General features: G+C 56.9%; 1 protein-coding gene and 1 long non-coding RNA gene across 2 annotated transcripts; both read left to right on the top strand.

Moving 5' to 3' along the window:
- Positions 1–2,386: 2,386 nt before the first annotated feature.
- On the top strand, positions 2,387–4,979 carry CEBPA (CCAAT enhancer binding protein alpha). The gene has a single exon (XM_045891222.3). The coding sequence runs from the start codon at positions 2,524–2,526 to the stop codon at positions 3,592–3,594; it is 1,071 nt and encodes a 356-aa protein (XP_045747178.1). The 5' UTR covers positions 2,387–2,523; the 3' UTR covers positions 3,595–4,979.
- Positions 4,980–5,675: 696 nt separating this feature from the next.
- On the top strand, positions 5,676–12,818 carry LOC129046298 (uncharacterized). The gene is made up of 3 exons (XR_010408214.1): positions 5,676–7,133; positions 8,882–9,159; positions 9,448–12,818. It is a non-coding gene; the product is annotated as an uncharacterized LOC129046298 (long non-coding RNA).
- Positions 12,819–17,127: the final 4,309 nt, after the last annotated feature.

Raw genomic sequence — 17,127 nt, 5'->3', positions numbered from 1 at the left:
TCCCCATTTGTGTCTCCTGAACTAGAGGACCAAGTGCTCTCTGCCCCGTCCCATCCCCTGCTCTTTTGGGGTCACCCCCTCTGTGGGAAGGCCACTGTCTCCTAGCAGACTTTGTGTGCTGACCTGTCCGTCTCCCCAGCTGTGCCCAGAGCTCTGAGAGGGCAGGGCCCCCTCTCACTCATCTGTGGGCGCTGAGCAGGCCTCATGTGGAGAATTCTGGTTCCACTGTGGGAGAACCCATGGGGTGCTGGGTGTGGGCCCCACTTGGTGCCTCTGCCCACCACCCCCCCACCACCACACTCCCTTATTACAGAGGCCTTATTCCTCCCCAGCCCCAGAGCCTCTGCAGCGTCCTCCTGTCCTAAGAGGAGACATTCTGGCTGCCTGTCCTGGCAACAGCAGCCCTGGGGGGCAGACCAGGTGTGCATACAGGCACGGGACACCTTCAGGAGCCTCTGCTTTCTTAATACCCTGCGACGGGGCCGTTAGTTTTTGCATCGCAGGGAAAAAATGAAAATTCCACTGAGCGTTTACGGGTTTCCCTCCAGGTCCCCACGGGGGCATGGCGCAGAAATGAGTCCTGCCTCTGGCCCAGAGAGCGGCTCTGGGCACACAAAAGTTATTTATTTAATATATTTACTTTTACTCCCAGGCCAAAAGCTTAAAATATCTCGCGTATGAGCTCTGGACCAAAAAAAAAAAAAAAAAGAAGAAGAAGAAAAAGAAGAAGAAGAAGAAGAAGCAGTTGGGCCATTAATCATTGAGAATATTTTGAATAGGAACTTGATTAAAGCACAGTATGTGTTCCCCAGCCGAAGCTGCTTCTTTGCAGTGACCACAGTGGAAGCCTGGCCTCCCGGGGCCGGCTGTGCCTTTGCGGGGCGCCTCTTCGAGGGCTCCCGGGCGGGCTCTGGCGCCTTGCCAGGCTTGGGACGGCCGCAGGCCGGGAGGGGGTCTTGACCTGTGCAGCCCGGCTTTTCTCAAGCAGGCACACCTCCCACCGGCACCCAGGCGGTGTCGGGCTTCAGCGCACAAAGTCGAAAGGGGCGGTGGGGGCGACCTGCGGGCCCGGGAGGCCCCACGGGAGCCCGGCGGCGGCCCCCCGCCCCCACCCGCGATCCCGGGATAGAACCGCGAGGCGCCACGTGGCTGGGGAGACGCGGGGCCTTAAACCCCTTCCCCCGGCGGCAGTGAATGCGGAGGCGGCGGCCAAGGGGCACCCGGGCCTGGCCACCTTGTTCCCCAAGATCCCGGGAACCAAGAGCCCTTCGAACCATCGGCAGGGTTCTCCCAGTAGGTGCTCGGATTCTGGGACGCCCCGGCTCCCTTGGCACCCCCGTTCCCACCAGAATGGGCGGGGAGTGGGGGGACACAGTGGATCCTGGTCCCGTTGACCGCCAACCCCGCTTTGGGATCGCCGTCCCGAGTCAAGTTCGCCCCCTCCCTCTATGCGCCCCACCTCGCCCCGGTACCCCAGCCCTGGAATCCAGCTGGGCCCGTCCCGCAGGAAAGAATTGGCGGCCCAGGGCCGGGTGGCAGCGCCAGCCCCGCGCGCCTAGCAGCCCTAGCGCTACGGCTAGGAGAAGTAATCAAAAAGAAAAAGTTTTCCAGCCCAAGCGGATGGACCGGCCGGGTGCTCCAAGCTCCCCCGCCGCAGCCGCCTCCCATTCCCTCCGCTCCTCGCAGGGTCCTAGCGCCCGGCGGTGCAGAGCCCGCGGGACCCCAGAGGACTGTGAGAGGCGGAGCGGGGGAGAGGTACTTCTGCGAGGAATCAGTGGGGTCGCCTGGAGATCAGAGATAAAGACGCAAAATCACCGCGCTCCAGCACGCTTCCCTCGGCCTCTCCGTGCCGCTGTGTGCACTGGGCCACACGTCCCAAACTGTTCCCTGCCTCCCACCCCCGGCTCCGGCCCCTTCTGCACGCCACCGCCTAGCAGAGACGCGGCTCCCGAACAGGACTAGTTCTAGCTTTTAAAGCAGGTCCGCGCCGCAGTAGCTCAGAGACCAAGACTGGCCCTCCACCAGCCCCCCGCCAGCTCGTCCCCCCCGGCCCCGCCCCGCCCCGCGCAGCGTCTGGGTGCTCCCGGACTCCCCGACCGTTGGCTGGAAGTGGGTGCCTTGGGGAAGCTAGAGGAGGGGGCCCAGTCACCGACCACGTGTGTGCGGGGGCGACAGCCCGGCCCAGGGTGGGGCATCGCGCGCGCGTCCGGGTCCGGCTGGCGGGGCAGGGGGTTAGTGGGCGTTGCGCCGGGGCCTCTCGCGGCCCGCGCCGCGCTCCGGCCCCACTCACCACCCCCTCCGGAAGGCAGGCGCTAAGACCCAGGAGGCGCCGCTCCGCCGTCGGACTCTAAAGGGCGACGCCCCCGGTATAAATGCTGGGCCCGCGCGGGCCTGGCCATTCGCGACCTGGAGCTGCGCGGGCGCGAGGGAGTTGGGGCTCCGGGTGGGCGGTGGCAGCATTGGCACCCCGCGCAGGCTGGAGGCCGCCGAGGCTCGCCATGCCGGGAGGACTGTAGCTCCCCCATGGAGTCGGCCGACTTCTACGAGGCGGAGCCGCGGCCCCCGATGAGCAGCCACCTCCAGAGTCCCCCGCACGCGCCCAGCAGCGCCGCCTTCGGCTTTCCCCGGGGCGCGGGCTCCGCGCAACCCCCCGCCCCACCTGCCGCCCCGGAGCCGCTGGGCGGCATCTGCGAACACGAGACGTCCATCGACATCAGCGCCTACATCGACCCGGCCGCCTTCAACGACGAGTTCCTGGCCGACCTGTTCCAGCACAGCCGGCAGCAGGAGAAGGCCAAGGCGGCCGCGGCCCCCGCAGGAGCCGGCGGCGGCGACTTTGACTACACGGGCGCCCCCGGGGGCCCCGGCGGCGCCGTGATGCCCGGAGGGGCGCACGGGCCCCCTCCTGGCTACGGCTGCGCGGCGGCCGGCTACCTGGACGGCAGGCTGGAGCCCCTGTACGAGCGCGTCGGGGCGCCGGCGCTGCGGCCGCTGGTGATCAAGCAGGAGCCGCGCGAGGAGGACGAGGCGAAGCAGCTGGCGCTGGCCGGCCTCTTCCCCTACCAGCCGCCGCCGCCGCCGCCCCCGCCGCACCCGCACCCGCACCCGCCGCCCGCGCACCTGGCCGCCCCGCACCTGCAGTTCCAGATCGCGCACTGCGGCCAGACCACCATGCACCTGCAGCCCGGCCACCCCACGCCGCCGCCCACGCCCGTGCCCAGCCCTCACCCAGCGCCGGCTCTCGGCCCCGCTGGCTTGCCAGGCCCTGGCGGCGCGCTCAAGGGGCTCGCCGCTGCGCACCCCGACCTCCGCGCGGGCGGCGGCGGCGCGGGCAAAGTCAAGAAGTCGGTGGACAAGAACAGCAACGAGTACCGGGTGCGGCGCGAGCGCAACAACATCGCCGTGCGCAAGAGCCGGGACAAGGCCAAGCAGCGCAACGTGGAGACACAGCAGAAGGTGCTGGAGCTGACCAGTGACAATGACCGCCTGCGCAAGCGGGTGGAACAGCTGAGCCGCGAACTGGACACGCTGCGGGGTATCTTCCGCCAGCTGCCCGAGAGCTCCCTGGTCAAGGCCATGGGCAACTGCGCGTGAGGCGCGGGGCGGCGGGACCGCCCTGGGCCGGCCGCCGGCTGCGACCCAGGGAATGGTTTCGGGTCTCCGGATCTCAAGACTGGCCCAGCGGCGCAAGCCGGGACTAGGAGATTCCGGTGCCGCCAGAAAGCCTGGCCTACCGCGCGCGCCCCTTGCCTTCCTCCGCGCCAGATTCGGTGCGTCTAAGATGAGGGGTCAGGCGATGGTTTCTCCCTGCAGGAGAGGAGAAGTGCTGTGGGGCTGAGCCGGGAGCCCCGGCAACTCTAGTATTAAGGAATAACCTTGTGCCTTGGAAACGTAAACTCACCGCTCCGATTCCTACCGAGTAGGGGGAGCAAATATGTGCCTTGTCATTTTATCTGGAGGGTTCCTGCCTCATTTCTGAGGCTGCAGGCCCCCAGGAGAGAAGGCAATGTGCAGGCCCACGGCAGGAGGAAGATTCAGGGAGCAGAGATCCCGACAAGCCAGCCCTAGCCGCTCCTCCAGCGCCTGTCCTTGGAAGGGAGGAAATACAGGGACTTCGAAGGTTGTTCCCCCAGTTCTACACGAAGGTGGAGGGTCCCTAGTTCCTTGCTTCTAATCTTCCAGCCTGCAACAGGGAGGCACTTAGATGGGGGTCACTGGGTGACCGGTGGGAGCCCCCTGCCCCCAGTCAGACCAGAAAGCTAGGACAGGGGTTAGTTCTCCGGACATGTGTTCATGGGAGTGGCGGCCTGGTGGCGCAGGGACACCTAGAGCTCTGGTCCGGGGGGGGGGGGGGGGGGGGGGGGTGAAGGGACCCTGGTACCATCAGCCTTGTACTGTATGTTGCCAGCATTGCCATACAAACATGAAGCACAATCTGTCCATCCCAGAGGGACCGAAGTTATGAGAAGCTTTCCAAATATTTTGCTTTATCAGCCGATATCAACACTTGTATCTGGCCTCTCTGTCCCAGCGGTGCCTTGTGCAATGTGAATGTGCACGTCTATGTTAAACCACCATTTTATTTGGTTTTTGTTTTGTTTTGGTTTTGCTCAGATACTTGCCAAAATGAGACTCTTTGTCAGCAGCTGCAGGGAGGGTCTGCGGCTCTCTTTCCTTTTGGTTTTTGGGGATTGCTTTTGCTCCCAGGGGAACCAAAGAGGTGAGGTGGGCTTCCTCTTTCCCTGGGGGGTGGGGGGGCTGTGGGCCTCAGTGCCCTCCGGCCTGGGCCACCCACAGGCCTGTCCCCCCAGAGGCCCTGGCTCCTGGTCTGGAAGGGAGGCGGCCTCCAGCCAGCATGCATAGATTGCTGGGGCTGGGAGCAGGGAAGGACAGCTTGGTTCTCTCCTTTGGGGAGAACGTAGAGTTTCATGCTAGATGTTTTATGTATTATATCTATAATATAAACATATCAAAGTAAATTTTGGTGTCTTTTTAAAACCAGAAAAGCTACTTCCAATGTTTTCTGTGGGCCAGGTCACATTTGTAAATAATCACTGCGTATTCTCTGGCTGAGATCCTGACTTTCATTAGCTCTCCCATCCTGAGCCCCTCTTTACATTAAGGGGGTGACTTCTCCCAACCAAGGCAAATAAACGGCAGAAGGAGGGCAGGCTCCAAGCTGAGAAAGCCCAAAGCCTGAGGCAAGAGTGTCCCGGGGGGCGAGTTTGAGGGGGGTTCACAGGGCCTTGGTGTGGCCTCTCCTGGGCCCCTGAGAGGAGCAGAGGGACTCAGAGAAGGACCCCTCTGCCTGACCTTGCCACGGGCTCTCTGGGACTTGAACAGGTCTGGCTGGTGGCTCCAGGCTCCGGGGGCCCTTCGGCCACGTTTGCTTCTAGATCACTCACAGCTCTAGCTCTGTAGAAGCCTTGCTCATACCCGCCCTGCCTTCCCCACCAGCAGGACCCAGGGAGGGCAGGGGGAGGCCTCAAGCAGGAGGCCTCTCTGCCCCTCCCCACTTGCTCTGGGTTGTATGGCTGTAGCCTACCCCAGCAGGGCCCCGAAGGGCAGCCTGAAGGCCGAGCACCCCTCCGCCCCACCTTCCATGCCTGCCCTGCCCCAGCCAACCCCCCGGAAGGGGACCCGCATTGAGTATGTGGTCCTTGACCCATACCACCTGGCAAGGAGCCAGCACCAGTACGCACTCTCCCCACTGTGCCCACCCTGGACCACGTCCCCACTCAGGCGACTGCCCTAGGAGGACAGGCACCCCGGCAACCCCTCAGCAGCAGTGATAGCCAACCAGAGGGGCCCACACTCACGCCTGATAGAATCAGGCCTGGCAGGAAGTAGCACAGGAGGCTGGCTGGGCTTTCAGAGTTTACTCTCGCTGAGGGTAAAAGGCAGACACTCTTTACCTTCTATTTTCACCCCGGGAGGATTCACTGGAGCAGCTTACCACGTATGCCAATGTGGGCTGAGACAGTTTCAAGAAATTACACACTCCTTTTCGACTCTGAAAACTTTAGTTTTTCCTGCCCCGTGTGGTTAACAGGGGTACCTTGCCCCCTTCCCGCCCCGGCCCCCGCCCTCTCTGTCCTGTGTCTTGCTGCCTCCTTGCCCATGGCCGCTCTTGGCCGAGGAAAGGCCACGAGCCCAGTGTGGAGGCAGCTGCCTGCCCCACCGCCCTGGGAACCAAAGAGGCAGAGCCCCACTGCCTGCCTAAGGCCTAGGGCAGGCCACGGCTTGCTAGGCCCCAGCAAACCCTCTCTGAGTTCAGTGCTAATTCCAGTTTTTCTTGTTTGAGGGGGCCAAACCTCAGCCTCCCCCTTTGCCCCCAGAACAGATCCCAGGATGAGCAGGGGAGGGCCACCCCTCCTGCCTGCCCTCCTCCCTCTCCCCTCCCACTGCCTCATCTCCCGGGTTTCCTCTTTCAAAGCTGTCAGCCTACAGAGGGGCACCCCTCCTACTGTAGACCCTGAGGTCCAGGGTAGACTTTGTTGGGGACAAGACAGATCCAACCAAAGCCAACCCTAGGGAAGGTATGGGGCCAGCAGGGGCCCCCAGGGGACAGAGCAATTGGCCAAGGGGAGGGGGCAGTGTGGGGCGAACCTACCCGGCATGTGCTCTGTGCCTGGCCAGAGGGGCCCCCGGGGAAGAGCTGCTCCTTGCCACCCACTGCTTCCTGCAGGGCCCCCATGGTTCCCCTCCTGACTGCAGCCTTTGTGAAGAACCACTCCAAGAGCCTGGCACTGAACACACCCCAAGTATTTATTGGAAGTCTACTGGGTGCCAGGGCCTGTGCCAAGGATGGGTCACTCAGCTGGAGACAAACAGACTTGGCTCCTACTCTCCGTAGCTCACAGTCTTGTGGTCCCAAGATGTAGTTTAAGGGTGACAAGTGCAATAAAGGGAAGCTCAAAGTGTGTCTAGACGCCACCAGGGAAGGCTTCCTGGAGGCAGCGGTCTGATCCAAGACCTGGTCATGGACCCATTCCAACATGCCTGGATGCCTCTGCCTTGTACTCTCTCAGGAGAGGTAGGAGGGACCTCGCCCCCTCGGTGGGCCACCTGAGCCTGGTGGCCCCTGAGATCAGCGCTGCTCAGAGGAGCCAGCCTCCAGGGAAGAAGCAAAGGTAAAAGGGAGAGAGGGAGGTTCTCCTTTGCTGCCAGATGCCTCCTGATGGTTTAGCACCGTCACGGATGTCACCCTTATCTCCTGGATCTCCTGGGAATTTGTGAACATGGGGTTTGGCCCTGACACCTGTGATGAGCCACTGGGACTGGTGAGGAGTGTCTGCCCCTCCCAGGTCTCCCGCCCCCTCCTTCCCAGGCAGGAACCTGCCAGGCCTCCTCCAGAAGCTGCTGATTTCATGGGAGGAGAGAGGGCAGTGGGGAGAGAAAGGGAAGCCAGTCAAGGGAGAGCAGAAACCCTGACCTTGCTCATCCGTGAGGCCTGTCCTTCCAGGCACCCACAGCCCTTCTGCAGACACGGGGTAGGGTCCTTGCCTGGACGGTGGCTCTGTCCCATCTGTTTATTTCCTATATTGGCGGGTGGGGAAGGCCTTTCTCGTCTTTTCCTTAAATAGAATTAAACCACCAGCACCTTTGAAAGATCTTTCTTGTCTCTGTGAAAGATGATACTCTCTCTCTTCTCTTGATGCCCCCCCCCACTTCTCCCCTCCCTCAGCCCCTCTCTGTGCATGGAGCATTTGACGTAAGCAGAGACATAGGAAAGATACCAATTCACTATCAAAGCATCCTAGCCCCATCCCAGAGCAATTAAAAAGCCAGATGGAATCTCTGGGAAAACGGCATTAATAACGCGAACAATCTGTGTAGGCCGGCAGGGACCCAGGAGCTGCAGGCGGGGGCAGGGGGGGAAGCTGCGATGCAGGAGCGTGAGCTCGCACCAATGCTTCAGCCTTGCTGTGGCCAGCCGGGGATGGGGCCATCTCAGGGGGATGCCTAGATCTGGCTACAGCTGGGCTCTCCCCGCCAGCCTCCTGCAGGGCCCACTGTGCATCCTGAATCCCGGTCACTGCAGATGGAGCCAGACAAATGTGGAACCCATTACTCATGCAGTCACAGCCTCAGCCAGCCCCATTCTGGCACCCAAGAGCTTTGCTTCCCTTCACTTTTGTTTTTATTTATTATTTTTCTAGCCTTCTGGCCCCACCCACTAGGAACAGGCCTCCCTACGCGATACCTTCCAAAGATCCCCTTTCTCTTCCTTCGCCGTGCCCAAGCCCACCGCCCTTGCCGGGGAACAGCAGAAGATGGTGTTGGCACACCATGGGGCCTGAACCCTAGAGGTCCCCCTTTGACTGCAGAGTGGGTGGGCGCTCAGGGCAAGGAGGCCAGCTGGGCTCTCAGAAGCGACATGATTGGTAGGGGAGCAGGGCACGGGGGTTCACACTACCTGGCTACCCTCAGGGGCCCCCAGGGGCTGGACAAAGACTACAGGAAAAGGATCTGCTATTGCTCTGAAGCCCTCTCTGGGCAGAGCCAAGAAGTAGGACCCTTTTATTTTTCTTTAGGGAATGGAAGTAGTCCTGTTTATTTTACTTTATTTTATTTTACTTTTTTATTTATTTTATTTTATTTTATTTTATTTTATTTTATTTTATTTTATTTTATTTTATTTTATTTTATTTAGACCCTTCCTTATCCCCATTCTTCAGACCATGGTTGGAGGCCCACCTGAGGCCAGCTGAAAGATACATAGTTTTCTTAGAGCGATCAAGGTGGGATAGAAAGTGGTTTTTTTTTAAACATCCTTTGTGCTTTTTATGTACCCAGAGAGCCACTTTCTGACCTTCATCTTCCCTGTCCCCACCCTCCACCTTCACCCTCACCCTGTCTGGAAACTGTTCTCCCCAAGGTCACCATGAACTCCTGGAGCCAAATGACATGAACTTGCCTGGGATCCTGCCTTTCTTGGCTTCCTGCTGAATTTGGCCTGCGTCTGGCCTACGGCAAGCCTTCAACACATGTGTCTGAATGCATGGCTCTCTCTGCAACTCCCCTCTCTCCTTGCTTAAGAAACATCCTCATTCCCTCCTTTCCACACAAGGGTCCACTGGGTTGGCCTGAGGTCCTCCCGAGGGGCTCGAGGGACCAGGGTTCACCATTATGGGAGCAACGAAAGGCCTAAGAAAGGTAATCTATCTGGTTCTAGATAATCCTCAACACCTCTGTGTGATTAGTTTAGCACCAGAAGCAGGGGCTAGCCAGGCCCCAGGAGATGGTCAGCTCCATAGGGAGGGTGGACAGGAGGAGGCGGGCTTTCCGGAAGAGAAGAGAGGGCTGGGGACGGGCAGTACAGGATGCCCCAAGCTTGCCAAAGCTGCTCAGACATATGGGCAGCTGGGATCACGGCGTTTCTGCTGTGAAGGTCTAAACCTCAAAGACGGTTTCTTTGTATCTCTCCTCTTGTCCCCACTCCAGGATGACCGGCAAAGTCAATATTGAGGGACTGAGGACAGGATCACCAGTGGCCCAACCCGGTGGCCTAGGGCCAGGGCATGTCACCCAGTGATCCAGACAGGGCCTCAAGGAAGCCATCACAGCCTGTCCCAAGCCTTCTACATCTGATGGTATTTCTGCGCCTTGGCCAGTAGCCGCCAGCCTCTCACCAGAAAGAAAGCCTCTCCTCCCTGAGCAGCCTTTGTCCCTTTCTTGCCCAGCCACGGAGGCCTCAGGGAGCACCTCCCACCTCCCTCCCGAGCCAACCGGAGCGCTCTCCCGGTGCCCTCCAGGACACCGTGCTGGTGAGGAAACTCGGCTGATTATGGCGGCCCTTCTCTCGGGTCCGTTGGGCAATGGTCTCGACTGGACGTGCGGCATAACCCCTGCCCGGAGAGCAAGGTGGCATCAGAGGTGTCTGCCTGCCCCCAGAGAGGTGCTGTGACCTTCGATGTCAGGTTTGGACCCGTCTGAAGTAGCCTCCCGGAGTGATTTACAATTTGCAAACACGTTTTATTTGATTCCTCAGTTTTGCTAGAGCAATTACAGTGACTAAGCATGACAAATCACTCCCATCACGGTGTCTACTCGCTGTTAGGAAATGTGTTCGCTTCACTATTTTGCCTGGTGCGGCAACATTTTAAAAATAGACTCATTCACTGTACTTGAAGGCAATTTGTTCCCAATTTTCCCACTAATTTGATTTTAATCTGATATTTAAAATTCGTGTGACCACATTCCCACTGATTTATAGGGAATAAGCCCTACCTGGCAGCAGTTTAATTGGCCTTAACCCATAAGTCCACAGGACAAAGGATTTATCCCAGAACAATTTGAAGACACTGGTGTCGGCAATGCTTCAATGTACGTCTAAGTCAGCATATGGCAAGTGCCACTGGCCTGGGGCCACTAACAGCGGGTGTGGGCTGAGGGCCTCTGCCACTCTCCTTCAGGACCCTGACACATAGTAGGCCAACAGTCCTCGCTGAGCAGATGCATGGAGCCCAGATGTCCTGGCCCGGTGCGTGCCTGACCAATGCATAGTCGGGTTCTGGGGGAAAGCCCTTTGTTACTAGAAGTTTCCTCTTTCTCCCATCCCGTGATCAGGTTGGGTCCTGGGAGGAGGGCCCTGCAGCTCTCGCACCAGCTGAGTCCTGGCTTTGCCTGCTCCTGACAGTGTGGCCCTCACCGCAGCTCTTGATTTCTCAGAGCTTCGGTCTCCTTTTAGGCAAAATGTATGCAAAACGAGCACCCCCGTCAGTCATCCAGTTGTTGTGAAAGGTTAACAGGCAAAGCTTGTGAGACACTTGGCTCAAGGTAATGAGATTACTGTGCGTTAGGGCAGGAGGCAGGGGGCGTTGGGGAAGGCACGACTTGGTCCCTGAAAAAGCCCCGTGGAAGGAGACAGTCGTCGGAATAATGAGGGCAAAATCCTTGCATCCGGAGTAACCAAGTTCCTGAAGTCATTTTGATCTGGCTTCGATTTTTTTTTTCCCCCAGGGATGCCTTTTATTTGCTTAGAAGGCAAATAAATTTATTTGCTTAGAAGGCTTAATGAGATTCTCCCCGGCGCAGAGCCCTCCTGTGGGTGACCCTGCAGCCTGAGCACGGTGGTCAAACTCTTCTTCACGGACAGCACTGGGACCAGCAAGGGTGTCATGGGAGAAGATTCTTGATCCAAGGGCAGAATCCTCAGTGACGACTTCTGGTCATTGAGAGCGTTCTCACTGGGGCATCAGCCTCCCCAAATCCTGAAAGACCACCCCCCACCCCACCTGCCAACACTACAGGCCTCCCGTTAACTCCATTCTATTTGGAAAGCTGGGACCTCAGTGAGTGCGGTGGCCCTGGCGTTCCCTTGCTGGTGGCAGGAGAGCAGAAGGATGTGCTATGGGGGGAGACACCTCCTGCCCCTTTGCCCACCCTCCATTCCCCACTGGGTCATCTCAACCCTTGGCCAAACAGTTGGTTCCCGTTTGCCCGAGCTAGCTCGAGCCCAGGAAGTGAGGTGGGAGGCTGCCCTCCACCCTGTGGGGAGGCCTGATTGGGATCCTGGAGGGGTGAGGAGGGGCCACAGAAGCAGGTGGGAGGCGGCCTGGGCCACACTTACGCTCCCTTAGAGATGGGGCCACCAGCTGGAAAGAGCTCTGGAAACCGGCCTTGCTTTTCCCCTTGCTGCCAGGAAGGCCAACATGAGAGTAACGCAAGTTAATGAGCAAACTCCTCAGGCAAGGAAGGCAGGCAGCTCTCGGGCACCCCCATCTCCCTGCTCAAGCACAAGACAGCAGTTGGATGCCCCTGGCCGAACCAAGGGAGGGCAGCAGGTATGGAGAGAGGCCAGGAGGCCTTAAATCATCGGTCGGCCGGGCTGGGTGCAGGGCCTCAGCAGGAGGGAGGGCAGCCATGGGATGCGGGCGACTCCCCGGGGAGAGTGGTGCCGTGTGGGCATGGGCATGGGTGCAGGGGTGTGCGGGGTGCGTTCGAACCTGGAGCTGATTTGGAGCCTTGGGCTGGAGGAGTGTCCATGCCCAGGAGGGGTGAAGGGTCCTCCCAAGAGCAATTCCCAAGTTCACCAAAGCTGGACCTCTATTTGAGGAGCGGTCTCACCTGGGAGAGGTGGAGGCCTGTGAGTCACGGGCCAGGCCCCTGAGCCCAGGGGAGGTGGGGATGATGGCTCCCAGCCCGAAATGTGTCAGAAGCACGATGAGCATCTTGAGTGATGCGCAGTCTATGTAATTATGTGGGGCAGTGCTGCTCGGGGTGTGTGTGAACCAAACGAGAAAGGAGAGCAGCCTCGTGCCCGGGTCTTCTACCTCCCTGGCTGCACCCCAGGCTCGGAGAGAAGCCCTGGGTCTCAGGACCCGTGACAAGACAGGGCAGGGGCGGGATCAGCACCTGGGCTCCTACACATGTCGACCAGGGGGGAATAGTTTGACCCTCTCCACCCACAAATCCACCCAGGGGAGTGAAACACTCATGTTTTCCTAAGACTCTCTTCTCTGGCTTTAGTTCACGACACCCTCCCCTTCCCCCGCCTCCACCCAGCATTCCTCAACTTAATTTACTTTAGTTTTTTTTAATTTTTAAAATTAAATCAACTGCATATTGTTTGGAACATCTTGGAGATTTTCAGAAATTGGAATGGCATGTCAGAGACATTGCAGAGCCAGGTTTGGGGTCCCACATGACCCACCCCCCATCTTCATGCATCAGGGGATGGGAGACGGCTGCCATTGGCGGTCTCTTGCTGCTTTCCTTATGAGACAAGCCTCTGCGACTGGTACCCCCAAAGCACAATGGTTTGGAGGCACCTGCTGCTGGGCGTGGGGGAATCTGGCGCCTGCCAGAGAGCCAGGGTGGGACTGGGGCCTCAGTGAGCCTCCACTGTGGAACTGCTCCCAGAACTCAGGTCCCGATGCTAGTTACACAAGGGCTTGGCCTGCATTCCCACCCACCGGGGGCGTGAGACCGTGTGTGTCCTGGCCTCGCCACACACCTGCTGTGTGACCAGGCGCAGGTTTGGCAGCCTCTCTGTTTGAGCATGTCTGAGAGGTGTGCCAGGATCCCCAGAGGCAAGATGATGAATGGGTGTCCCTTCAGAACAGAGCAACCACAAGAACCTGATCCCAGGACGAGTCACACCGAGGAGGACCAGGACCAGGCCTCCTGGAAGCCGAGAGGGGAACATGAGTCAGAAACAAAGTAACCCGCCTGCCAGCCAGGTCACTCTCCTGCCCAAGAGAGCTTAGGGGTGGGAGCCAGAGGACTGTAGGACCCAGGCTTGGGTGATTTCTCTCCTATCTCTGGATCCCAGCTTCTAGATGCTTGCCATCCAGGTCATAGGTGGTGCTGGTGGGCTGGACAGTGAGGGACATTAGTGCTCCTTGGCCCATGTTGGAGGACCCCAAGGTGGTGCGGGCATCATCAAGCCTTCTTCAGCTATGGCAAAGGGACATTCTAGGACATCCCCTCCTCCTTAAGTCCTCCTACCCCAGCCAGGACTAGACTGTATCAGCCAGCTGGTCAATGAGTCTCCCCCAAGTACCCTTGAGAGCCCAGACTGGAGACCAGCCATAGAACAGGGAGACTGGGGTCAGAGGAGAGAAGAGGCACAGTATCTAAGAAGAGGATGTCTCCATCAGTACTGAATCAGGGAGGGACAGAGGCCTCCCTCACCCCACCCAGCCATGCCACTATACCCCCAGTTGACTATGGAGGGACCTGGGGAATGGCATTCTGCTCTCTCCCGGTGACTGGGCAGTAAGGCCTGTGGGAGAAAGAAGGAACAGGAGGATGCAGCTGGGGGTGAGCTGCAGAGGCAGAGACAGGCAAGAGTTGATTTTTTCACCCTTTTCTTGTGTCCTTTGCTACACTGAACTTGGTATTGTATGGCAGCATGGCCCTTGGCCAAGAACAGACTGGGTCCACAATATCCCATTGGTATCTTTTGAGCTCTAGGTTGTCTGAAACATGGAGTTCTATCACCAAAGGATAACTGACCACTAAATGGTTCAATGCATCCCTTCATGTATTCATTCATTGGTTCCAGAAAATTCTTACCTGTTAACACTTAAAACACTGCCTCTACTCCATTTCCCCTCTCTCTTGCCTCCCTCAGGGGTAACATTAAACATATGTTAGACCCTCTCTTCCTCCTTAGCTCATGTCGTCTCTTCCATACTCTCCTTTTGTCTCTATGTGCTACATTTATGATAATTTCTTCTGACTTCTCTAATTCCCTAATTTCTTTCTCAGCTGTGTTAACTCTGCTGCTAAATCCATCCATTGGGTTTTTGACTTTGGTCATTGTAGTTTTCATTTCTAGAGATTCAGCTTGATTCTGTTTTCAGATCTGCGATGTCACTTTTTACACATTCCCATCTCCTGCAAGTTATTTTTAAGTATGTCTTATTTCTTTAAACATTATTTGCATAGTTCTTTTTTTAATTTTTTTTATTTTTAAAGATTTTATTTATTTATTTGACAGGGAGAGACACAGTGACAGAGGGAACACAAGCAGGGGGAGTGGGAGAGGGAGAAGCAGGCTTCCTGCAGAGCAGGGAGCCCGATGCGGGGCTCGATCCCAGGACCCTGGGACCATGACCTGAGCCAAAGGCAGAAGCTTAATGACTGAGCCACTCAGGCACCCCTTGCATAGTTCTTTTATAGTCAATAATTTGAAGTCTTAAGGGTCTATTTCTGTTTTCTGTGGGTTCTTCTTCTTCTTTGAACTCAGTGTCTTATTTTTCTTATGTGTCTGATCATCTTTGACTGTGTGCTGGTTATCGTTTTAGAAAAGGAAATGTTTGAAAGAAAAATTTGAGATTTAGGACAAAAGCACCTTCCACCAGAGAACACTTTTACTTGCTCCTGCCAAACACTGAGGAATACTGCTAGTCCAGAACCACCTTAATCAACCTGAAGGCTTGAGTTTCCCTGGCCCATCCAGATGAGAACTTAGATTGCAAGATCATATGAGGGCTGGTCTACTTCTGGTTCACCCTTATCCTGAGGGTGTAGCCCTTTGGAGTCCCACATCAATGTGGGATGGGATCTTATTATATGCCCCACCTGTGTGTGCCCTGGGGTTTGATATCTATCTCTTTCATTCCATGAGACTGTCAAAATAGAATTCAGTTTCACTGGAATCAGAAAACACATCAAGAAAAAAAAGTGGCTTTTCTTTCTGCCTACCTGTCTGGATTCCGCCCCCCCACCCCACCCCATTTTGGCCTGGCAATTCCCTTTTATACTGTCAAGCCTTCAGTGCTTAGAGTATTTTTTTTTTTAATTTATGCAGCATTTTTTAGATGATTTTAGTGCAAGGTAGGCCCAAATAACCTAGTCTGCCATCACTGGTAGCTGGAAGTTCTCCCTTTAGTCGCTCAGTGAGTATTTTGGAGTGCCTACTATGTGCCAGGCAACGTGCTGAGGTGGAGAAGGAAACCAGACAAAGTGGGCTCTTGGGGCACTCACAGACTCTCTGGGGAGACAGACTATAAACAGACAGTTACTCAATTGATTAGTTCATTCCAGTTGTGACGCACACTGTGAAGTAAGGAAGTTCAGGGGTGATGAGAAGGAGCCTTTGCCTGCTTTGTGGACTCCGGGAAGTTGTTCTTGGGAATGTGACTTTTAAGCTGAGATCTGAAGGTCCTGTGGGGATTTGAAAGTCATTGGGTGGGTGCCTGGGTGGCTCAGTCATTAAGCGTCTGCCTTTGGCTCAGGTCATGGTCCCAGGGTCCTGGGATCGAGTCCCACATCGGGCTCCCTGCTCTGCGGGAAGCCTGCTTCTCCCTCTCCCACTCCCCCTTCTTGTGTTCCCTCTCTTGCTGTCTCTTTCTGTCAAATAAATAAAATCTTTAAAAAAAAAAAAGAAAGAAAGAAAGTCATTGGGTGTTGGGTCGAGAGAATCCAGGCAGAGGGAGCAACGAACACAAACCTCGGAAGTGGGAGGGAACATGACATTCTAGGTACTGAAAAGTGTCCAATGTGGTCACAGTACATGGAGCAGGGTAGGGGGTGGAGGAGAAGAGGTGAGGCTGGAGGTCAGGTGTGTCAGAGTATCAGGCTCTCACAAGCAGGGTTTCAGACTTTGGTCAACATCCCAAGAGCAACAGTGGTCACAAGGGCGTTGGGGTTGGGCTTGCTTATTAGGATCACTGCGGGGAAGTGTGGCAAGTGGATTACAGTGGGCAACAGAGCATTTGTGAGGCCCGTGAGGGGGCTTAGTGGCATGGAGGTGAATGGATTCAAGAGATGTTTACAGGGTAAGAAGATTCACCACCAAGCTTGACCACAGAATTGTCCCAGAATGCCTTACCCAACCATGCTGATTATTCTTCATTTGCCCCCTGGATCCACACTGTACCTAGTCTCTGCCCTAGGAGTCTGGCTTGGGTGGGCCACACCAAGGGCCTCCTGTGCCTCTAGCCCCCTGTTGGATTTGGCCAATGGTAGGCACCAAAGACCAGAGGGAGGAGAAGGGAGAGATCGGGTGTTCCTTCTCTACTTGCTGCTTGCCTTAGCACCCCAACTACATGACCCCCAAGGCTACAGTCTCTGTTGGTTAGCCTGTCCTCTGCCCTCCGTGGGCCCACTTCTCATGGGGCTCTGACAACCCTAGTGCCTTGCTTTGCCCCTTGAGCCCCATAGTGGTGACAGTTGCAGCTGGGGCTAGTCTCCGGGGACCTCAACATCCCTTCTTGATTCCCTCAACCCTCATCATACCCCCACATATGGTTCCTTTGTTAACATCCCTTCACTGGAACCATCAGGGGTGAGTTTGGTTTTCTGCCAGGACCCTGAGTGATCACTAAACTCAGGGGGGGTTTTTTGTTTTTTGTTTTTTTTTTTTTTTTTTGCTTTAAAGAATCCGCGAGGCAAATCTGTCTGAGAACCCTGGAGGGGGGCCAGTCCCTCGTGGCAGCCAAAGGGGTGGTGTCAGAGCCCACATGAAGGCCCCGCTGCCGTCTGTGTTCCGTAAACAAACACCCACGTGTGTGCACAGCGAGCCGGAGCCAAATGACAAACATGGCTGTGATGATTTTATAGAGCCCCAGTATCAGAAAGGACAGAGGTAATTAGGAAAATTATAAACATAGCTGGTGTCTTCTGTCCGGCCACACAATCTGGGCATGTGTCTGCTGGGGTGCTGCTCAG

Source organism: Mirounga angustirostris, unplaced genomic scaffold, assembly GCF_029215605.1.
Source record: "Mirounga angustirostris isolate CCGP_5_RB_7025 unplaced genomic scaffold, mMirAng1.0.hap1 SCAF_16, whole genome shotgun sequence".
Classification (NCBI taxonomy): Eukaryota; Metazoa; Chordata; class Mammalia; order Carnivora; family Phocidae; genus Mirounga; species Mirounga angustirostris.
This window is presented reverse-complemented; position numbering and strand designations above follow the sequence as displayed.